The 21,624-nt window shown below is 43.4% G+C and overlaps 1 protein-coding gene across 1 annotated transcript in view; it reads left to right on the forward strand.

Annotated features, from left to right (window-relative positions):
- Nucleotides 1–19,812, forward strand: part of sms (spermine synthase) — a 74,708-nt gene extending 54,896 nt beyond the window's left edge. The window contains exons 10-11 of the mRNA XM_067992462.1: nucleotides 11,818–11,933; nucleotides 17,454–19,812. Of these exons, the coding sequence (XP_067848563.1) occupies nucleotides 11,818–11,933; nucleotides 17,454–17,484 (147 nt within the window). The 3' untranslated portion in view covers nucleotides 17,485–19,812. The remainder of the gene's footprint in view (nucleotides 1–11,817; nucleotides 11,934–17,453) is intronic.
- Nucleotides 19,813–21,624: the final 1,812 nt, after the last annotated feature.

Genomic DNA, 21,624 nt, shown 5'->3' on the forward strand with positions numbered 1-21,624 from the left:
ATGGGGAGCGGGCAGGAAATTGGACATGAAGCTGAGTTCGGATCGGTCAATGCCCTGTGGGTGGCGGAGAGGGCCCAGGGGCTATGTGGCCGGGTCCTGCTCCGACTTCTTGTGTTCTTTAGATTTGTGGTTGGGATCAGATCAGCCATGATCTTATTGAATGGCGGAGCAGGCTCGAGGGGCCGATTGGCCTACTCCTGCTCCAATTTCTTATGTTCTTATGTTCTTATTCGATAAGGTACCACACAAGAGACTGTCAGCAAAAATGAAATGCATAGAATTGGAGGTAACCTATTGACATGGGTAGGGAATTGGTTTGGAGGTAGGAGTCAGAGTAGAGATAAGGGGTATGTACTCCAATTGGCAGGATGTGACAAGTGGTGTCCCCCAGTGATCTATACTGGGGCCCCAGCTTTTCACAATATTTATCAATGACTTAGATGAAGGAATGGGTGGACACAAGGCAGATGAAATTTAATGCAGAGAGGTGCAAAGTGATACATTTTGGCAGAAAGAATAAGGAGAGGCAATATAAACCAATGGTGCAATTCTAAAGGGGGTGCAGGAACAGAGAGACCTGGGGGGTATATGTGCACAAATCTTCAAAGGTGGCAGGACAGGTTGAGCGGTTAAAAAAGCAGATCGGATTCTGGGCTTTATAAATGGAGGCATGGAGTACAAAAGCAAGGAAGTTATGTTGAACCTTTATAAAACACTGGTTCGGTCACAGCTGGAATATTGTCCAATTCTGGGGACAGCACTATAGGAAGGATGTGAAGGCCTTAGAGAAGGCACGGAAAACATTTACTAGAATGGTTCCAGGGATGAGGGACTTCAGTTATGTGGATAGACTGGAGAAGCTGGGATTGTACGCCTTAGAGCAGAGAAGGTTAAGAGGAGATTTGATAGAAGTGTTCAAAATCATGAAGGGTTCAGATAAAATAAATAAAGAGAAACTGTTCCCATTGGCGGAAGGGTCGAGAACTAGAGGGCACAGATTTAAGGTGATTGGCAAATGAACCAAAGGCAACATGAGGAAAAACATTTTTATGCAGTGAGTGGTTATGATCTGGAATGTACTGCCTGAAAGGTTGGTGGAAGCAGATTCAATCATGGCTTTCCAAAAGGAATTGGATAAATACTTGAAGGGAAAAAAATTGCAGGGCTACAGGGACAGAGCGGGAGAATAGGACTAACTGGATTGCTCTTACCAAGAGCCGGCATGGGCTTGATGGGCCGAATGGCCTCCTTCTGTGCTGTAGCCATTTTAAGAACATAAGAAATAGCAGCAGGAGTCGGTCATATGTCCCCACGGGCCTGCTCCGCCATTCAGTAAGATAATGGTTGATCTTCGACCTCAACTCCACTTTCTTGCCTGATCCCCACATCCCTTGATTCCCCTAGAGTCCAAAAATCTATCTATCTATCTATCTCAGCCGTGAATATACTTAATGACTCACCATCCACAGCCTTCTGGGGTAGAGAATTCCAAAGATTCATAACCCTCTGCGTGAAGAAATTCCTCCTCATCTCAGTCTTAAATAGCTGACCTCTTATCCTGCGATTATGCCCCTGAGTTCCAGACTCTCCAGCCAGGGGAAACAACCTCTCAGCATCTACCCTGTCAAGCCCCCTCAGAATCTTTTACGTTTCAATGATATCACCTCTCATTCTTCTAAACTCCAGAGAGTATAGGCCCATTCTACTCAATCTCTCCTCATAGGACAACCCTCGCATTCTAGGAATTAATCTAGTGAACCTTCATTGCACTGCCTCTAAGGCAAGTATATCCTTCCTTAGATGAGACCAAAACTGTATACAGTACTCCAGGTGACATCTCACCGAAGCCCTGTACAATTGTAGTAAGACTTCCTTACTCTTGTACTGCAACCCCCTTGCAATAAAGGCCAACATACCATTTGCCTTCCTAATTTCTTGCTGTACCTGCATGTTAACTTTTGTTTTTCTTGTCTCTGGACACCAACATGTAATAGTTTCTCGCCATTTAAAAAATATTCCGTTTTTCTATTCTTCCTACCAAAGTGAATAACCTCACATTTCCCCACATTATATTCCACCTGCCACCTTCTTGCCCACTCTCTTAACCTGTCTATATCCCTTTGCAGAATCTTTGTGTCCTCCTCACAGCTTACCTTCCCACCTAGTTTTGTATCGTCAGCAGACTTGGATACATTACACTCAGTCTCTTCATCTAACTCATTAATATAGATTGTAAATAGCTGAGTCCCAAGCACTGATCCTTGCGGCATCCCACTAGTTACATCCTGCCAACCTGATAATGACCCGTTTATCCCTACTCTCTGTTTTCTGTCCTTTAACCAATCCTCTATCCATGTGAATATGTTACCCCTAACCCCATGAGCCTTTACCTTGTGTAACAACTTTTTATGTGGCACCTTATCGAATGCCTTTTGAAAATCCAAATATACTACATTCACTGGTTCCCCTTTATCTACCCTGCTAGTTACAGCCTTTTTAAAAAAAAACTCTACTAGATTTGTCAAACGTGATTTCCCATTCATAAAATCATGTTGATTTTGTAAGTGCCATGTTACCACTTCCTTATTAATGGAGTCCAGCATTTTCCTGAGGACTGATGTCAGGCTAACTGGCCTATAGTTCCCTGTTTTCTCTCTCTCTCTCTCTTTCCTTCCTTGAATAACGGGGTTACATTTGCTACCTTCCAATCCGCTGGGACTGTTCTAGAATCTAGGGAATTTTGGAAGATCATAACCAATGCATCCACTATCTCTGCAGTCACCTCTTTTAGAACCCTCGGATGTGGGTCATCAGGTCCAGGGCATTTATCGGCTTTTAGTCCCATTAGTTTCTCCAGTACCTTTTCTCCACTGATATTAATCAGTAATTTTATGATTCTAATAGAGAGCCGTATATCCAAGTTTGCTGACGCCACTAAGAACTGTAGATGGGAACAGAAAGTTGCAAGGGACATTGGTAGATTAAGTGAGTGGGCAAAACTGTGAAAGTTGGAGTTCATTATGGGGCAGTGTGAGGTCATCCACTTTGGACCTAAGAAAGCTAGATCAGAGTATTTTCTAAATGGTGAAATTGAGGAGCAGAGAGATTTAGGGGTCCATGTACAGAAATTACTAAAAACTAATGGACAGGTACAAAAAATAATTAAAAGGCTAATAGAATGTTGGCCTTCATCTTAAGGGGGCTGGAATATAGATGGGTGGAAGTTATGTTACAGCTGTACAGAAGTCTGGTTGGACCGCATCTGGGGTGCTGCGTTCAGTTCTGGGCATCGCACCTCAGGAAGGAGAAGGATATATTGACCTTGCAAGGGATGCGTTGCATATTCACCAGAATGATACTGGGGCCAAAAGGGTTAAATACACTAGGCTTGTATTCCCTCGAGTATAGACGTTTAAGGGGTGATCTAATTAAGGTGTTTAATATGATTAAAGGAGTTGATAGGGTAGATAGAGAGAAACGATGATTTGGTTGAGGGGACCAAATGTAATATTTCCAGGTTTGCTGATGACAGAAAATTAGGTGGAAATGTGAGCTGTGAGGAGGATGCAAAGAAGCTTCAAAGGGATATAGTCAGAACATGGCAGATGGAATATAATGTGGAAAAATGTGAAGTTATCCACTTTGGTAGGAAAAACAAAAATGCAGAGTATTTTTTAAAAGCTGAGAGATTGGGAAATGTTGATGTTCAAAGGGACCTGGGTGTCCTTGTACATGAGTCACTGAAAGCTAACATGCAGGTGCAGCAAGCAATTAGGAAGGCAAATGGTATGTTGGCCTTCATTGCAAGAGGATTTGAATACAGGAGTAATGTCTTACTGCAATTATATAGGGCCTTGGTGAGACTGCACCTGGAGTATTGTGTACAATTTTGATCTCCTTACCTAAGAAAGGATATACTTGCCATAGAGGCAGTGCAACGAAGATTCACCAGACTGATTCCTGGGATGGCGGGATTGTCGTATGAGGAGAGATTGAGTAGACTAGGCCTGTATTCTCTAGAGTTTAGAAGAATGAGGTGATCTCATTGAAACATACAAAATTCTTACAGGGCTCGACAGGATAGATGCAGGGAGGATGTTTCACCTGGCTGGGGAGTCTAGAACCAGGGGTCACAGTCTCAGAATAAGGGGTTGGCCATTTAGGACTGAGATGAGGAGAAATTTCTTCACTCAGGGTGATGAGTCTTTGGGATTCTCTACCCCGGAGGGCTGTGGAGGCTCAGTCATTGAGTACATTCAAAGCAGAGATCGATAGATTTCTAGATACGGGGATAGTGCAGGAAAATGGCGGTGAGGTAGAAGATCAGCCATGATCTTGTTGAATGGCGGAGCAGGCTCGAGGGGCCGGATGGCCTCCTCCTGCTCCTATTTCTTATGTTCTTAAACTATTTCCTCTGGTGGGGGAGTCCAGAACAAGGGGGCATTAAAACTAGAGCTAGGCTGTTCAGGGAGCAGGAAGCACTTCTTCACACACAGGGTTGTGGAAATTTAGAAAACTCTTCCCCCAAAAAGCTGTTGAGGCTTGGGGGTCAATTGAAAATTTAAAAACTGAGATGGATAGATTTTTGTTAGGCAAAGGTATTCAGGGTTACGGAACCAAGGCGGGTAAATGGAGTTAAGACCAATCAGCCATGATTTAATTGAATAGTGGAACAGGCTTGAGAGGCTGAATGGCCTACTTCTGTTCCTATGTTCCTGTTACCAGGTTATAGTCCAACAGTTTTATTTGAAAATCACAAGCTTTCGGAGCTTTCCTTCTTCGTCAGGTGTGTGAAGGTTTCCATAAAAGCACCACATATATAGTCAGAGAACAATGCCTGGTGATTACAGATAATCTTTCCAACTGCCTGTTATCACACCTCTGCATGGATGGTGTTCAGACAGGGGAATACCCAAGACCACTGAATACGCAAGCGGTCAGATTACAAAGACAGAGAGAGAGAGAGAGAGAGAGACAAAGAATGGCCAGTTGTATTAAAAACAGATAATTTTTTTTCCCCCCCTGGTAGGGTTACATGTAGCGTGACATGAACCCAAGATCCCGGTTGAGGCCGTCCTCATGGGTGCGGAACTTGGCTATCAATTTCTGCTTGACGATTTTGTGTTGTCGTGTGTCTCGAAGGCCGCCTTGGAGAACGCTTACCCGAAGACTCAACACCAACAACTGCTAATCTCCAGACGCCATCCTACAACTCATCCGCTTCATCCTGGATCACGATGTCTTCACCTTCGATAACCAGTTCTTTACCCAAACACACGGAACAGCCATGGGGACCAAATCCACACCCCAATACGCCAACATTTTCATGCACAAGTTCGAGCACGACTTCTTCACTGCACAGGACGTCCAACCAACGCTATACACCAGATACATAGACGACATTTTCTTCCTATGGACCCACAGCGAAGAATCACTGAAGAGACTACATGATAACATCAACAAGTTGCATCCCACTATCAAACTCACCATGGACTACTCCTCAGAATCGGTTTCTTTCTTGGACACACAAATCTCCATCAAAGACGGGCACCTCAGCACCTCACTCTACCGCAAGCCCACGGACAACCTCACGATGCTCCACTTTTCCAGCTTCCACCCTAACCACGTCAAAGAGGCCATCCCCTATGGACAGGCCCTGCGAATACACAGGATCTGCTCAGACGAGGAGGAACGCGATGGACACCTACAGACGCTGAAAGACGCCCTCGTAAGAACGGGATATGACGCTCGACTCGTCGATCGACAGTTCTGACGGGCCACAGCGAAAAATCGCATAGACCTCCTCAGAAGACTAACACGGGACGCAACCAACAGAGTACCCTTCGTCGTCCAGTACTTCCCCGGAGTGGAGAAACTACGCCATGTTCTCCGCAGCCTTCAACATGTCATCGATGACGACGAACACCTCGCTAAGGCCATCCCCATGCCTCCACTACTCGCCTTCAAACAGCCACCCAACCTCAAACAGACCATCGTTCGCAGCAAATTACCCAGCTTTCAGGAGAACAGCGTCCACGACACCACACAACCCTGCCACAGCAACCTCTGCAAGACATGCCAGATCATCGACACAGATACCACCATCACACGAGAGGACACCACCCACCAGGTACATGGTTCATACTCCTGTGACTCGGCCAACGTTGCCTACTTCATACATTGCAGGAAAGGATGCCCTGGAGCATAGTACATTGGCGAGACCATGCAGACACTGCGACAACGGATGAACGGACACCGCACAACAATCGCCAGACAGGAGGGTTCCCTCCCAGTCGGGGAACACTTCAGCAGTCAAGGACATTCATCCACCGATCTTCGGGTAAGCGTTCTCCAAAGTGGCCTTCGAGACACATGACAACGCAAAATCGTCGAGCAGAAATTGATAGCCAAGTTCCGCACCCATGAGGACGGCCTCAACCGGGATCTTGGGTTCATGTCACGCTACATGTAACCCTACCAGGGGGGGAATAAAAAGTTATCTGTTTTTAATACAACTGGCCATTCTCTCTTTCTCTGTCTCTCTCTGTCTCTCTCTCTCTCTCTCTGTAATCTGACCGCTTGCGTATTCAGTGGTCTTGGGTGTAATGTTCCCCTGTCTGAACACCATCCATGCAGAGGTATGATAACGGGCAGTTGGAAAGATTATCTGTAATCACCAGGCATTGTTCTGTGACTATAAATGCTGTGCTTTTATGGAAACCTTCACACACCTGACAAAGGAGGAAAGCTCCGAAAGCTTGTGATTTTCAAATAAAACTGTTGGACTATAACCTGGTGTTGTAAGATTCCTTACATTTGTCCACCCCAGTCTATCACCGGCATCTCCACATCATATGTTCCCATTAGCTGAGGAGCCTCTCAAACCCCCTTTGTTGAGGTGTGATCCTGTTGGTACGATGCTACGTGAGCTGATGGGTGTAGTTGGGGTATGCAGCAGCAGCAGGCGCTCATGCCTAGACCCACCTAGACTTACAAAGGATGTTTTCAGGAGGTAGTTCCCAGGTTTCTATTTGAGGACTGTCTGTTGGCCTGGTGGCTGGAAAGTAAGTGTTTCCTCAAGTATCCTCTGGTGACTTGGGTCATTTAAAAGATGCAAGACCGGGTGTAAATTATCCATGTGATCCCATTGGCCCTACAAACCAAGAGTACCATGGCAATCATCAGAGGTAGGATGCCACTGCCCCTTAGTGCGATCTGCTTTGGAATGGTTGGGGGTGGGCGGGGGGTAGGTCAGGTAATGCACCTGAACCCAGAGACACTCCAGTGATGGCCTGATTCGATCAGGCAGTCCTGTCCTTGGTGGTGGATACTGATTCATTCCTGCAGGACATTCACTAATGGAGCTTATAACTCAAAATGTAAAAAGTTTGTAGACAGTTTTTTTTTATTGCGTGCTCAATGGAGGCCATTTAGGTGTAATGCAGCTAGTGTGCACCAGGTGGCGACTAGTCCATGTATAGTAATGGAGAGTGAGACATCTTGTGATTTACAAACAAAACACACTGTGCCCATGTCATTTATGTAGTTATGCTTGCTTTGATATATTAATAGGGTTTATAGACTCATGATCAACTTCTATTTATTGGTTGACTATTTTTATTCACTTTCAATTTTGCAAATTGCTTGATTGTCGTAATTTTCATTCATAATGTTAGGTCCGGGTGAATGTTAGAAAAACAAGTCTAACTGTGAACAGTGAAGGGAAAAGTCTAATAATAATCATCAGATAGCCATCCTTCAGATGAGACATTAAATAAAGGCCCCATCTGCCTGCTTAGGTGGATATAAAAGATCCCATGGCGCTATTCGAATAACAGGGGAGTTCTCCCCGGTGTCCTGATCAACATTTATCCCTCAACCAATGTCACTAAAATAGATCATCTGGTCACGTATCTCATTGCTGCTTGTGGGAGCTTGCTGTGCGCTAATTGGCTGCTGCATTTTCTACATTACAACAGCGACTACACTTCTAAAGTACTTTATTGGCTGTGAAGTGCTTTGGGACATCCTGAGAGATGTGCTGAGATGCTGTGTAAATGGAGGGTCTTTACTGAGACAAACATTTATCTGATTATCTATATAATCAGAGTAAAGAGATAAGTACAAACATACGCATTCAGTTTTGATATTGGTGGGTATAGTGTGCGACAGTGGCTGTGTCCTCTGCACTGTGAATGAATGAATGAATGAATGAGAAAATGATACACATTTATGACACTGTCGTAATGCTTGTGAATTTAAAATAAAATTGCTGGACTATAACTTGGTGTTGTAAAATTGTTTACAATTAGTAATGTTAGAAGGCAGATGTGATAAATCTCAGTCACTGTATTAACTCGGTTGTGTAGTCATCAGTCCACTCTTTCATCACCTTTTTAGACTCCATTAGGGGAAAAAGTCAAAATGGCGATTATTCTCTAAGTTTCTCTGCTCCTTTAGGTTATGAACAATCTCTAATGTACAGACATCAATGTTGGGAAATAATTCAACAAAATATATAATGCTGAATTTCCGTACATATGTGAAAGTGCCTGTGTGAGGAATTGAGTATCGAAAATTGTGGAGTGACACTGCGATAGACGTAGCCTCTTGCATGAGAGGCACATACGTTGGGGAATCAGGCCTGGAGGTCTGTGCCTGATTTGCAACACTAGTCAGTGAACTTGATCAGCGGAAAATTGGGAGCGCTGCACATTAGGTGCACCGACCCCGCACCATTCTCCCATCTGTAGGGCAGGAGCTCGGAGCCTCGCGAAGTGTACCAAATTTGAATTTGAGCTCCTGTTCGAGAGACCTCACATCTGTGAATGGCTGACCATATAAGTAAGAGTGTATGAGCAATGATGTCAAGTGAATGAGTCTGTGCCAGACTGGCTCTGTGAGAGTGCCATGTGCCATTGTCAGTTTATGGCCCATTTATATTGCCTCCATTATAATATAACCCAGCTTTCTTGCTGCTGTGTCTGCCTCATTTATACTGCACATCTCTTTTGGCAACAGCAGACAACTGAATGAGTTCAAATCCCCACCAGGGCAAGTTGTAAAACAGAATTCAATAAATCTGTTAATTTGTGGGCTGACAGCAGGAAAAAACATGAGCTGCCAGATTGTTGTAAAAACACAACTGGGTCACTAATGTCCTTCAGGGAATGCAACCTGCCACCCCTACCCGGTCTGACCTGAACATCACTCCAGTAATACACTATGCAATTGGCTCATAATGCCCTCTGACAAGGCCTCACAAGCCACTCCATTATACATACAGTTGCTAAAAAGACCCATCACCACCCTCTCGGCAACTGGAGCTGGGCAATAAATGCGGCCTTGCCCGCAGTGCCCACACCTTGAGAAATTAAATAAAATGCTAGGGCTCTGGGGATCGGCCCTGATTATATTACAGTACCTGTGTACTGGAGCCCTGGGATCAGCCCTGATTATATTACAGAACCTCATTGTACTGGAGCCCTGGGATCGTAGAATCATAAAATGAGACAGCACAGAAGGAGGCCATTCGGCCCATTGTGCCTGTGCCGGTTCTTGAAAGAGCTATCCAATTACTCCCACTCCCCCGCTCTTTCCTCATAGCTGTGCATAATTTTCCCCATCAAGTATTTATCCAATTCCCTTTTGAAAGTTGTTATTGAATCTGCTTCCAACACCTTTCAGGCCGTGCATTCCAGATCATAACCACCTGTGTAAATTTTTTTTCCTCATGTCGCCTCTGGTTCTTTTGTCAATTACCTTAAATCTATGTCCTCCGGTTACTGACCCTTCTGCCACAAGAAACACTTTCTCCTTAATTACTCCATCAAAACCCTTCATGATTTTGAACACCTCTACAAAATCTCCCTTCTCTGCTCTAAGGAGAACAACCCCAGATTCACTAGTCTTTCCACATAACTGAAGTCCCTCATCCCTGGAACCATTCTAGTAAATCTCTTCTACATCCTCTCTAAGGCCTTGACATCCTTCCTAAAGTGTGATGCCCAGAATTGGACACAATACTCCAGCTGAGGCCTAACCAGTGTTTTATAAAGGTTTATCATAACTTCCTTGCTTTTGTACCCTATGTCTCTATTTATAAAGCCAAGGATCCCATATGTGTTTTTAATAGCCTTCTCAACTTGTGCTGTCACCTTTAAAGACTTATGCATGTAGAACCCCAGGTCCCTCTGATTCTGCACTCCCTTTAAAATTGTACCATTTCATTTATATTGCCTCTCCTACTAAAATGAATCACTTCACACTTCTCAGCGTTAAATTTCATTTGCCATGTGTCTGTGTCTTCCTGAAGTCGGTTACTATCGTTCTCACTGTTTACTACATTTCCGAGTTTCATGTCATCTGCAAACTTTGAAATTATGCCCTGTATACCCAAGTCCAGGTCATTAATATATATCAAAAGAGCAGTGGTCCCAATACTGACTCCTGGGGAACATCACAGGTCAGAAATGGAGATGTTCGCTGATGATTGCACAGTGTTCAGTTCCATTTGCATCCCTTCAGATAATGAAGCAGTCCGTGCCCGCATGCGGCAAGACCTGGACAGCATCCAGGCTTGGGCTGATAAGTGGCAAATAACATTCGTGCCAGGCAATGACCATCTCCAACAAGAGAGAATCTATCCACCTCCCCTTGACATTAAACAGCATTACCATCGCCGAATCCCCCACCATCAACATCCTGGGGTCACCGTTGACCAGAAACTTAACTGGACCAGCCACATAAATACTGTGGCTACAAAAGCGAGTCAGAGGCTGGGTATTCTGCGGCGAGTGACTCACTTCCTGACTCCCCAAAGCCTTTCCACCATCTACGAGGCACAAGTCAGGAGTGTGATTGAATACTCTCCACTTGCCTGGATGAGTGCAGCTTCAACAACATTCAAGAAGCTCGACACCATCCAGGACAAAGCAGCCCGCTTGATTGGCACCCCAGCTACCACCCTAAACATTCACTCCCTCCACCACCAGCGAACAGTGGCTGCAGTGTGTACCATCCACAGGATGCACTGCAGCAACACGCCAAGGCTTCTTCAACAGCACCTCCCAAACCCACGACCTCTACCACCTAGAGGGACAAGGGCAACAGGCACATGGGAGCAACACCACCTGCACGTTCCCCTCCAAGTCGCACACCATCCTGACTTGGAAATATATCGCCGTTCCTTCATCGTCACTGGGTCAAAATCGTGGAACTCCCTTCCTAACAGCACTGTGGGAGAACCATCACCACACGGACTGCAGCGGTTCAAGAAGGCGGCTCACCACCACCTTCTCGAGGGCAATTAGAGATGGGCAATAAATGCTGGCCTTGTCAGCAAAGCCCACATCCCATGAATGAATAAAAAAATATCCTGTAATATATGTGGGTTATATTACAATAGCAATTGTCCTGTAATATAAGTGGGTGAAATTAGAATGGCAACAGTCCTGTAATATATGTGGGTCATAATCTTGGCCACAATAGCTTGGGCACGTTCGTCACTCATCCGTACACTATATATCCTTTACGCCCCTTCACTGATGTGGAACCTCTGAAATAGGCATTTGCATATTTACAGACAGATTTCAAAGAGCTGCTCATTTTAATGGTTAGTAGGATTGGGTGGGGAGATGGCAGCATGGAGCTCATTGTTCTTACAGTTGGGTATTTTCCTCCAGGTCAGTAATCGGCAGTCAAAAGTTAGATGTCTAAAGGCAAACGTCTTTAAGAAATCTCAATTTAACTGTCAAAATTTTTCTTCCTTAAAAAGAAATTGCCTAATAACTTTTCCATTCTGCTTTTCTCCTGTAGGGTAATTGTGCAAACTTGACAGAAGCACTAGCGATGTATGAAGAGCAGCTGAACAAGCTCTACTGTCCTGTGGAATATTCAAAGAAAGTTGTGTGTGTTCCCTCTTACGCGGAATTGTATCCTTTTCCAAATTGCGTGAAACATTTACCTTTACATTTGATATTTTTTGAGATAACTGGGCTCCCTAAACACCAGAATGGGGATCAGCGTGGCCAATTCTCCCATCTGGTGCCCCAGCAGTGAGTGGAGCTCATGGGGAGTGTTTCTTAGGAAATGTGAAAACTTGCTGAGGGATGATTTGAATCTGCTATAATCTTGAGGACAGTAAAGGATTTGGAGGTGTGTCCAGGTAGGGGTAGAGATGGGGAGGGAGGAGTCTAAGGTTGTGAGTAATGAGCTGACCCAGTCCAGCAACACCATGAATTTTTAAAATCCTCGTTCTTGTTTTCAGATCCCTCCATGGCCTCGCCCCTCCCTATCTCTGTAACCTCTTTCAGCCCTACAATCCTCCAAGAACTCTGCTTTCCTCCAATTCTGGCCTCTTGTGCATCACTGATTTTCACCGCTCCACCATTGGTGGCCATGCCTTCAGTTGTCTAGGCTCTAAGCTCTGGAATTCCCTCCCTAAACCACCATCTCTGTACCTCTCCTCCTTTAAAACGCTCCTTAAAACCTACCTCTTTGACCAAGCTTTTAGATTACCTGTCCTAATATCTACTTATGTGGCTTGGTGTCAAAATTTGTCTTGTAATGCTCCCGTGAAGTGCCTTGGGAAGTTTTACTATGTTAAGAGCTATTTAAATACAAGGTGTTGTTGAGACATATTGCCTTGAAATTGAAGGTTTAGGGCAGTGGAGTTCCCCTTCCCCCTGTCTTTGTTAGAATTAGAGTTGTTATCTATAGAATCGTTGTATGATGAATTACACTACCTCTGGAAGGGCTGTAAATCTTAGCTAAGGGGAAAGGCACAAGACTGTTCAAGTCAAAAAGACTAAGATAAAGGAGCGTTGTGCTCTTTTGCCACCAGGCCTAATAAACTAAGGCATTCCTGAGAGGGCTAAATGCCTGAAACCCTCTGGGGTGGAGATGGTGCACTAAAGACAATTGAAGAAAAAATAGCTTCTCCATTAAAAGAAGTCCATTCAGGCTGATAAGTGTTTCCCTCACTTAAGAATCAGAGCTGAGTAGCTTGGGCTCAGATCAAATATACATAGAAATACATACGGACTACAATTTGAAACAGGCCAGGGCCCAACCAGCCCGTGTCTGCATTTACGCTCCAAACAAGCAAATAGTCCTAATGCTGTTTATCTCCCTGTTCCCATATCCCTTCATCCTGTTTTCCTTCACCCACCTATCCAATCTAATCTTGAATGTGGCTGTTTTATATGGTCCCAAGGCACAGGTGTTCATGAATATGCTTCAGGTAAAATTACTCTGATTAGGTCCTGAAAAGCATATACAAATAGAGGTCATTGTATTAAATGGTGGAAATTTGTTGAATGCTTTGTTTCTAAGTCAGTTAGGCCTACATGTGAAGTCCACGGTATCCTGATCTCCAAGCTGGGTTTGGAGCCCAGTTCCATTGCGTGTATGTTGTTACCATGACTTATTCATGAACCATTGGCATTGAGCTTGGTAGGAAGACATCCTTTTGATGTCTTGCTTCATCGTTGTTGCATCTATGCAGACCCTCTCTATAGGGACATTAATGTAATTTATAGTAAACTGATGGACCCACTAAACTGAAGCTTGTGTTTTTTTAACGTGGAGCTTGCTTTTGACATTAGCGTTAGCTTTGGCTCGCAGAGTGAACGAACTTAGGACCTTAATTGTAGATTAGCCTTATTTGATTTGGTATGAAGATGGACTGGTTCTCACAGCTCACACCAGGCTTTTTCCCTAAGATGACTTCCCAAGTTACATCTAAGTCATGAAATTCTTCCCTCATTTTAACCATTACTGCATCAATCATGAAAATACATCGAAGTTACAACAGGAAACAGACCATTCGGCCTAACCAATCCAAGGATAAACCCAGCAACTATAGGCCAGTCAGTTTCACCTCAGTAGTGGGGAAACTTTTAGAAAGGATAATCTGGGACAGAATTAACAGTCACTTGGACGAGTGTGGATTGATTAGGGACAGCCAGCACGGATTTGTTAAAGGCAAATCGTGTTTAACTAACCTGATGGGAGTTTTTTGATGAGGTAACAGAGAGGGTAGATGAGGGTAGTGCAGTTGATGTAGTGTATATGGACTTTCAAAAGGCATTTGACAAAGTGCTGCATGGCAGGCTTATCGTCAAAATTGCGGCCCATGGAATAAAGGGGGCAGTAGCAACATGGATACAGAATTGGCTAAGGGACAGGAAACAGAGAGTAGTGGTGAATGGTTGTTTTTCGGACTGAAGGGAGGTGTACAGTGGTGTTCCCCAGCGCCGGTGCTGGGACCACTGCTTTTCTTGTTATATGTTAATGACTTGGACTTGGGTGTACAGGGTACAATTTCAAAATCTGCAGATGACACAAAACTTGGAAGGGTAGTGAACAGTGAGGAGGATAGTGATAGACTTCAAGAGGATATAGACAGGCTGGTGGCATGGGGCGGATACGTGACAGATGAAATTTAACGCAGAAAAATGTGAAGTGATAACATTTCGGTAGGAAGAATGAGGAGAGGCAGTATAAACTAGAGGGCACAACTCTAAAAGGGGTACAGGAACAGAGATCTGGGGGTGTACATGCACAAATTGTTGAAGATGGGAGGACAGGTTGAGAAAGCGGTTAAAAAAGCAAATGGGATCCTGGGCTTTATAAATAGAGGCATGATGAACCTTTATAAAACACTGGTTCGGCCACAACTGGAGTATTGTGTCCAGTTCTGGGCACCGCACTTTAGGAAAGATGTGAAGGTCTTAGAGAGGGTGCAGAAGAGATTTACTAGAATGATTTCAGGGATGAGGGACTTTAGTTACTTGGATAGACTGGAGAAGCTGGGATTGTTCTCCTTGGAACAGAGAAGGTTGAGAGGAGATTTGATCGAGGTATTCAAAATAATGAAGGGTCTAGACAGAGTAGATAGAGAGAAACTGTTCTCATTGGCAGAAGGGTCAAGAACCAGAGGATATAGATTTAAGGTGATTGGCAAAAGAACCAAAGGTGACATGAGGAAAAACTTTTTTACGCAGTGAGTGGTTGTGATCTGGAATGCACTGCCTGAGGGGGTGGAGGCAGATTCAATCATGGCCTTCAAAAGGGAACTGGATACTTGAAAGGAAAAAAAATTGCAGGGCTATGGGGATAGGGCAGGGGAGTGGGACTAGCTGGATTGCTGTTGCTTAGAGCCGGCACAGACTCGGTGGGCCGAATGGCCTCCTTCCATGCTGTAACCTTTCTATGATTCTATTTACCCTCCACACCGCATAGTTCCAATCACATTTACCCGCCCTGTATCCATATCTCTTCAACCTCTTTTCCATCATCCACCTATCCAATCTAATCTTGAATGTTAACAGTTTCTGCCTCAACCACTAATCCTGGAAGTGAATTCCACTGCCTCACACCTCTCTATAAAGATTTTTCTCCAACTCTCTGTTCTAAATCTCTTGCATTTATTCTTGTGTCTATGGCCCCTCGTTCTTGATCCTTCAACTATTGCAAACAGTCTGCTTTTATCTACCCTGTCCCATTCTTTCATAATTATAAACACTTGTATCATATTACCATGTAATCTGCGTAGTTCTAACAAAAATAGACCTAGCTTTTTTAAAAGTCTTTGTGTTTGTATTTCATACCAGGTGTGTCCGTGTGAGCCTGCTTTGTACACCCTCTAAAGGTAAGGAATCTTACAACACCAGGTTATAGCCCAACAGTTTTATTTGAAAATCACAAGCTTTCGGAGATTATCTCCTTCGTCACTCACTCACCTGACGAAGGAGATAATTTCCGAAAGCTTGTGATTTTCAAATAAAACTGTTGGACTATAACCTGGTGTTGTAAGATTCCTTACATTTGTCCACCCCAGTCCATCACCGGCATCTCCACATCATCACCTCTAAAGGTGATAGGGTTAGGAGAGTCCCACATTGTGGCCGCTTGCAGAGCCCTTAATTCTGTCACCAAGCTGGAACTCCAAGCCATTATTGGCATCTTATGGTAACTCTGTGGATAGCGAAGTGCATTTTTCATTGCTGCTATATGAATGGTAGGAATTGTAAAGGCTCATTTAAAAGTCATTTCACATACTCCACTGGCTATCCCTTCATTTTATTTTGAGTCTCTATAAGGCAGTTCTGCAGAAAGCTCCAGCACATTTACCAAACATTCTTATCGATTAAATTTGGCTACTGCAGAAGACCATTTTTTTGGCAGAACTGTCCTGGCAGCCAGGTTTGGAATCCTAGGGTTACTATATTCGTTTCATTTGGGATTTTTGGGAGAAGTGGGTAGAGGTCAGCTTTGGGCTAAAAATGAATTGTAATGGTGAGGTCCTGGGGCTTTATGCACGATGGGAGTGGGAGGTTCCATGTGTTGTTGCCTAGGATGTTGCACTGCACACTTTTATGGTCACATAGTTTCCCCAGATTCTATCAAGGTTGGCCAAATACCTAGTGTGGGTGAATTGCTGTCTGTTTTGTGTAGTGCACCTGTGCCAACTAGTAACACTGTTCTCTTTCAGTCTATGCTGTAGTCTCACCCAGACTCTAATGAGGTGACAAATTGGCATCTGTTGCAGTTTCCATACCCTGACTGGTTGTCCCACCTCAACAGGTTCCATTGACTCAATAAAAGCTTCACATTTACCTATAAATCATCATGTATCAGCAGGGGCCACGGTTGAAGGGTGCGGAGGTCAGAGCTAGGGCTTCAACTGTAGCCCAGGTTTTCCTACCCATGCTTCCGTGGCGTGTGGCTTCCCGTGGGAGTGGGTGAATTTGCTCCTTGTGTGTATTTTAGTAACTGACGCAGGCTCCCCTCCCTAGCCCTGATCCCATCCTTCTCTAGTGTATCTACTGTGTCTCCATATTGCTGCCTTCAAGCTCATCTTGTGCATGAGACCCACCTCGGCAGCTGAAGGCACGGCCGCCAATGGCGGAGCGATTAAAATTGGGCATGCGCAAAAGGCAAGAATTGGAGGAGTGCAGAGATCTCGGAGGGTTGTAGAGCTAGAGGAGGTTACAGAGATAGGGAGGGATGAGGTCATGGAGGCATTTGAAAACAAGGATGAGAATTTTAAAATCAAGGTGTTGCTGGACCGGGAGCCAATGTAGGTCAACGAGCACAGAGGGTGATGGGTGATCGGGACTTGGTGCGAGTTAGGATACAGGCAGCAGAGTTTTGGATATAACTGAGTGATTCCATACAACGGAATAATATAACGGAACGATTCCATACGACCCAACAGCACCCCACATACTGCCACCACTCTGCTTTAAACGTATCCACTTTATGCTTTTTTACTCCTTTGTTATTTGTCAGAATATCACAAAGCTTCATTTTGTTTTAGCAGTGCTTTTCAAATGTAATTTTTAATCTGAGATGATAAACATTTTTGTGTTTAAAGACTTTTGGATTGACGATGTGCTATGTGTATAAACCCCAAAGTGTTTGATTTCCTTAAGCTCCTTGTTCAGATGGGTGTTCTACACAGTATGGAAAAAATAGTACATGTCTTTTCAAAACAAAAGTTGCAAGTTGTAATTTTATGAAAACCAATAAAATTCTTAATCATAAGGATGGCAGGGCTATGTGCTGCATGATGCTTTTTAGCTTGTACCCTGGTGCATGTTCTTTCTCAAACTGAAGAAATGCTGTGTACTTAAATCAAGGCTGCTGGCCGAGGCATCTTGCATTGTGCTGTGATGCAACTTCTCTTTTCAGGAAAGGTGCAACTTGTATATTTTGCTGGGATGTGTTTTTTTAAATATTTCGAGTCATTTACATTTTAAATGGGAGTGCAAGGAAAAATGCTGACTGCACTGGACTTCTGAATGTTGCTGTAAATGTGAATCTCAATCTTTTACTTTGTGAATGGGTGATAGGCTAATTCACAATTTGTGTTTAGTGGTGATGTTTTATTCCAGTTAAGTTTTTATCCTCGATTGTCTTTGCATATTTCGAACTGCGGTATAGTACTCATATGTCAACCATAGAACAGTTAGGAAATTGATTTTTTTTTAATTTATTTGCTGTGTTTTCAGAATAAACTCAAATATTGAAATTTATTCTGCTATTTTGGTATAAAGTTATTACTGTAGTCTTTTGAAAGGGTTAATGGCAGGAAAAGAAAACATTGAGTGCTTCATGTTTGGAAAGAAAGGGAAGAATCATTGTTCGAACCTTGTTCTCTCTCAATATGTAAACATTCGCTTGCTGTTACTTAGCCAGGGAAGTTGCTAATGTTAGGGTGAACTGTTTGTTGATTCATTAATCACAGCAGAACTGTTTTCCTTTCTGGTTGAGTGAAAATGTTTTCACTTATCAGTCGCAGCCTCTGTCAGAAGTATTTATTTTGGGATAGATATGAATGAGCAATGGGTTACAATGGCATCATCCTAACCATAAATTTAAATTTAAAAAATGCATCATTGATGTTTCTGCAGGCATGGGAACAATAACAACTTTTGGCAATGGGGCTAAACTCCAAGAGAAAAATAAGCACAAGGCTTTGTTCTTAATTTTTTTTTTATTCGTTCACGGGATGTGGGCATTGCTGGCAAGGCCAGCATTTATTGCCCATCCCTAATTGCCCTTGAGAAGGTGGTGGTGAGCCGCCTTCTTGAACCGCTGCAGTCCGTGTGGTGAAGGTTCTCCCACAGTGCTGTTAGGTAGGGAGTTCCAGGATTTTGACCCAGTGATGATGAAGGAACGGCGAAATATTTCTAAGTCGGGATGGTGTGTGACTTGGAGGGGAACGTGCAGGTGGTGTTGTTCCCATGTACCTGCTGCCCTTGTCCTTCTAGGTGGTAGAGGTTGCGGGTTTGGGAGATGCTGTCGAATTAAATGTGGAAAAACTTCACAGATTAACTGTTCTTTGTGACTATAAAGACAGTATTATATACCAGCAGTCACATTCACCTGAGTGTTTCAGTCAAATCCCAGATCATTGAAATGGAGTCAGGACAAGCTAACGGGCTAATTGTTCGAGCTCCACCGATGGCGCAGAGCCTCAATAGCAGCGAGCGTGGGTCAAAGATTCAGGGTCATAGTGTGATAGCCATATCTCTAACCCGCGTCTAGTGATACCCTGTGCCCACAATAGAGCCTCACCCCGAAAAGTAAACGTTGGTCACCATCTTTTCGATTTGGCGTATGCATATAATGAAGAAGATTGAATCAGCTAATCAACATTTGGCACTTTTAATGGTCAGGAATTTTTCCATTAAATTAAATAACATTTTTTTTCCTTCCTCGGTCTTTTAAATTGCAAACTAGACGTTGAACCAAAATTGATCACACCTCCTCAACAGGAAAATCAGAAAGGACAATATCAGGATTGAATGAGGGTTTTTTCTCTCATTACAAATTGTATGGGGTATTCAATATTGTTGCAGCAATACTATTTTGCAAGTCTCTTCCTATAAGGGATGTACTTGTATTTGCATCCTATGTTCTTTTCCTTGTGCAGCACAACTTTTTTCATGCATTCGCTAGTGTCCTGGTTTCTGCAAATCCTCTAAGACATTTGGCCTTCGCTTGTAGCGTAGCAGCTATGAGATAGGTACATCAAACGAGAACAGCCAGCACGGACAGTAATGTTTGTGAAACGCTTTCCGCATGTCAGATAATTGGCAACTTCGCACAAAACAGTTGAGATTTTTAATCTTGAGCCTTTGCACTAAACGCTGCTCCCACTGTGTAAAACTGTGGACAGGTGCAGTAGCACAAGAGTTTATAAAGGATTTATCAATAGCAATTTAGTTCTGTAATAAAGAGATGTTGGGTGTTGCAGTAGTGCAGTAAATATTACAATAAAGGTCTTGACAAATTGAATTTTTACGTGTGTTATTTTTAAACTATTGAAATGTGTATATAGACATTAATGAAGAATTTCAAGGCTGCCCTGATGCAGCAGTGTACCCCTCCCATAAACTATATATTAAAAAAACATATTGCAGCCTTTCTTCTTTACTCCTTCCCTGTGTTATCTTTCTCCAAGTTTCAACTAGAAGCTTACAGCATGGGAGCCATAGAATGTCCCAGCACAAGAACAAGCAACTTGGCCCATCGAGTCTGTACTGGTGATTTTTTTCCATGTGCCCCTTTAGTCTAACTCTCCTCCTTGCTCCTCATACTTTACCAATATTTCTCTCTTTTCCAAGCAGCTGATACCCTTTTAATGGAATTTATGGACTCCGCCTTCCTCGTTCATTTACCCTTCACAAAAGGAAGGAATTTGATGATGGTGAAAATTGGGATGGAGATGGAACTCTGCCCTTTGAGGAGTGTTCACTCCTCTTAGCATTGCTAGTCATATCGCCATTGCTCCTGCACCCTTTGGTCTAATGATGCCTACCTTTTACTGTCTCAAAAGAAAAGGTGTTCTGAGTATCTTTTGATTATTACAGTTTAATTTTGTAGCCTTTACCTGCAGTGTTGTTTGCAGTATAATAATTTGGTGTTACTTCTCCATTTGAAGTAGTGGTTATATGGGAACATTCTTTGGTTGAAGATGTGCTTTGCTTAGCATGGTGCCTCGACCTTATTATCTTCAGTCGATACCAGCTATGGGATTCAAGCTTTGAACATCCTCCTCCGCTCTGAAAATTGATCCTTGACCAAAGGATGTCTTTGATCAGTACACCTGTGATAAAAGCGCAGCATTTACTTGTCTATAATGTAGTGGGGGGGGGGGGGAGGGGTTGGGTTATGTTACACACAGGGTTAAAATTGGTTGCTACTAGCTGGGGGTAATTTTGTTTTTGTGCAATACGGGCACATTGAAGTCAGTGGAAATGAAAATCGGAAGAGATGTAAAATGGACTGCCGATTCACTATCGCCTGTTTTACACTTTTGCACAAAGTCAAAATTACCCCCGCTGACTTTTCAGAGAATATAGATCATGGTCTGATATGTCCAAGGCATTAATTAGTATATTTCTGTGGGTTGTTTCTGTTGAACAAAGTGGGGTTTAATACGCTAATAATGAATGGAGAGTCATTGGTGTAAAATCTATCAAGTAGTGTCCCTGATAGTTGGACAAATGTATTAATTACCTGCAAACTCCATTAAAAGTGGTGGGTTCACAGCCTAGGTGGGTACAGTTCTTTTTGGGATAGCTTGTTTGATTGACATCTGTTCCTGAAGTAAAGGTGTGAGTTGGGTCAGAGAGTGGCAGAACGAAGAATTCTTTGCACTTCCTTTGACAAACTGCTATGTGGTCAGGAGTATCCAATTGTGGGTTTACATTTGGCTCAAGTTACCAGTTAGTCTGAGGTTGTCAGGGGTATGAAGCTAATCGGTGGGTCTGGTAGGAAGTAAGTGATTGTATTTCAGGAATCATTGTTTTATTATATTCAAGGAAAATAGTAAAGGTTGTAATTATTGTAAGTATCCTGTTTGTACTGAATACTCTTCATTTACCTATGTAATGTCCAATAAATCTGTCAATTCATGGCCTGCGCAGTCTGATAAAGAGAGTAGTCATCTGCCTACCGAAGACCAGGACAGCACATGATATTGTAGTAAGCCAGAGGACAGTGGCAAGGATTCTCTGCTCAACCTTCAAGTCTCGTCACACTTAAATAAAAATAGAAAATGCTGGAAAAGCTCAGCAGGTCAGGCAGCATCTGTGGAGAAAGAAA

The sequence above is a fragment of the Heptranchias perlo genome, chromosome 11 (genome assembly GCF_035084215.1).
Source record: "Heptranchias perlo isolate sHepPer1 chromosome 11, sHepPer1.hap1, whole genome shotgun sequence".
NCBI lineage: Eukaryota > Metazoa > Chordata > Chondrichthyes > Hexanchiformes > Hexanchidae > Heptranchias > Heptranchias perlo.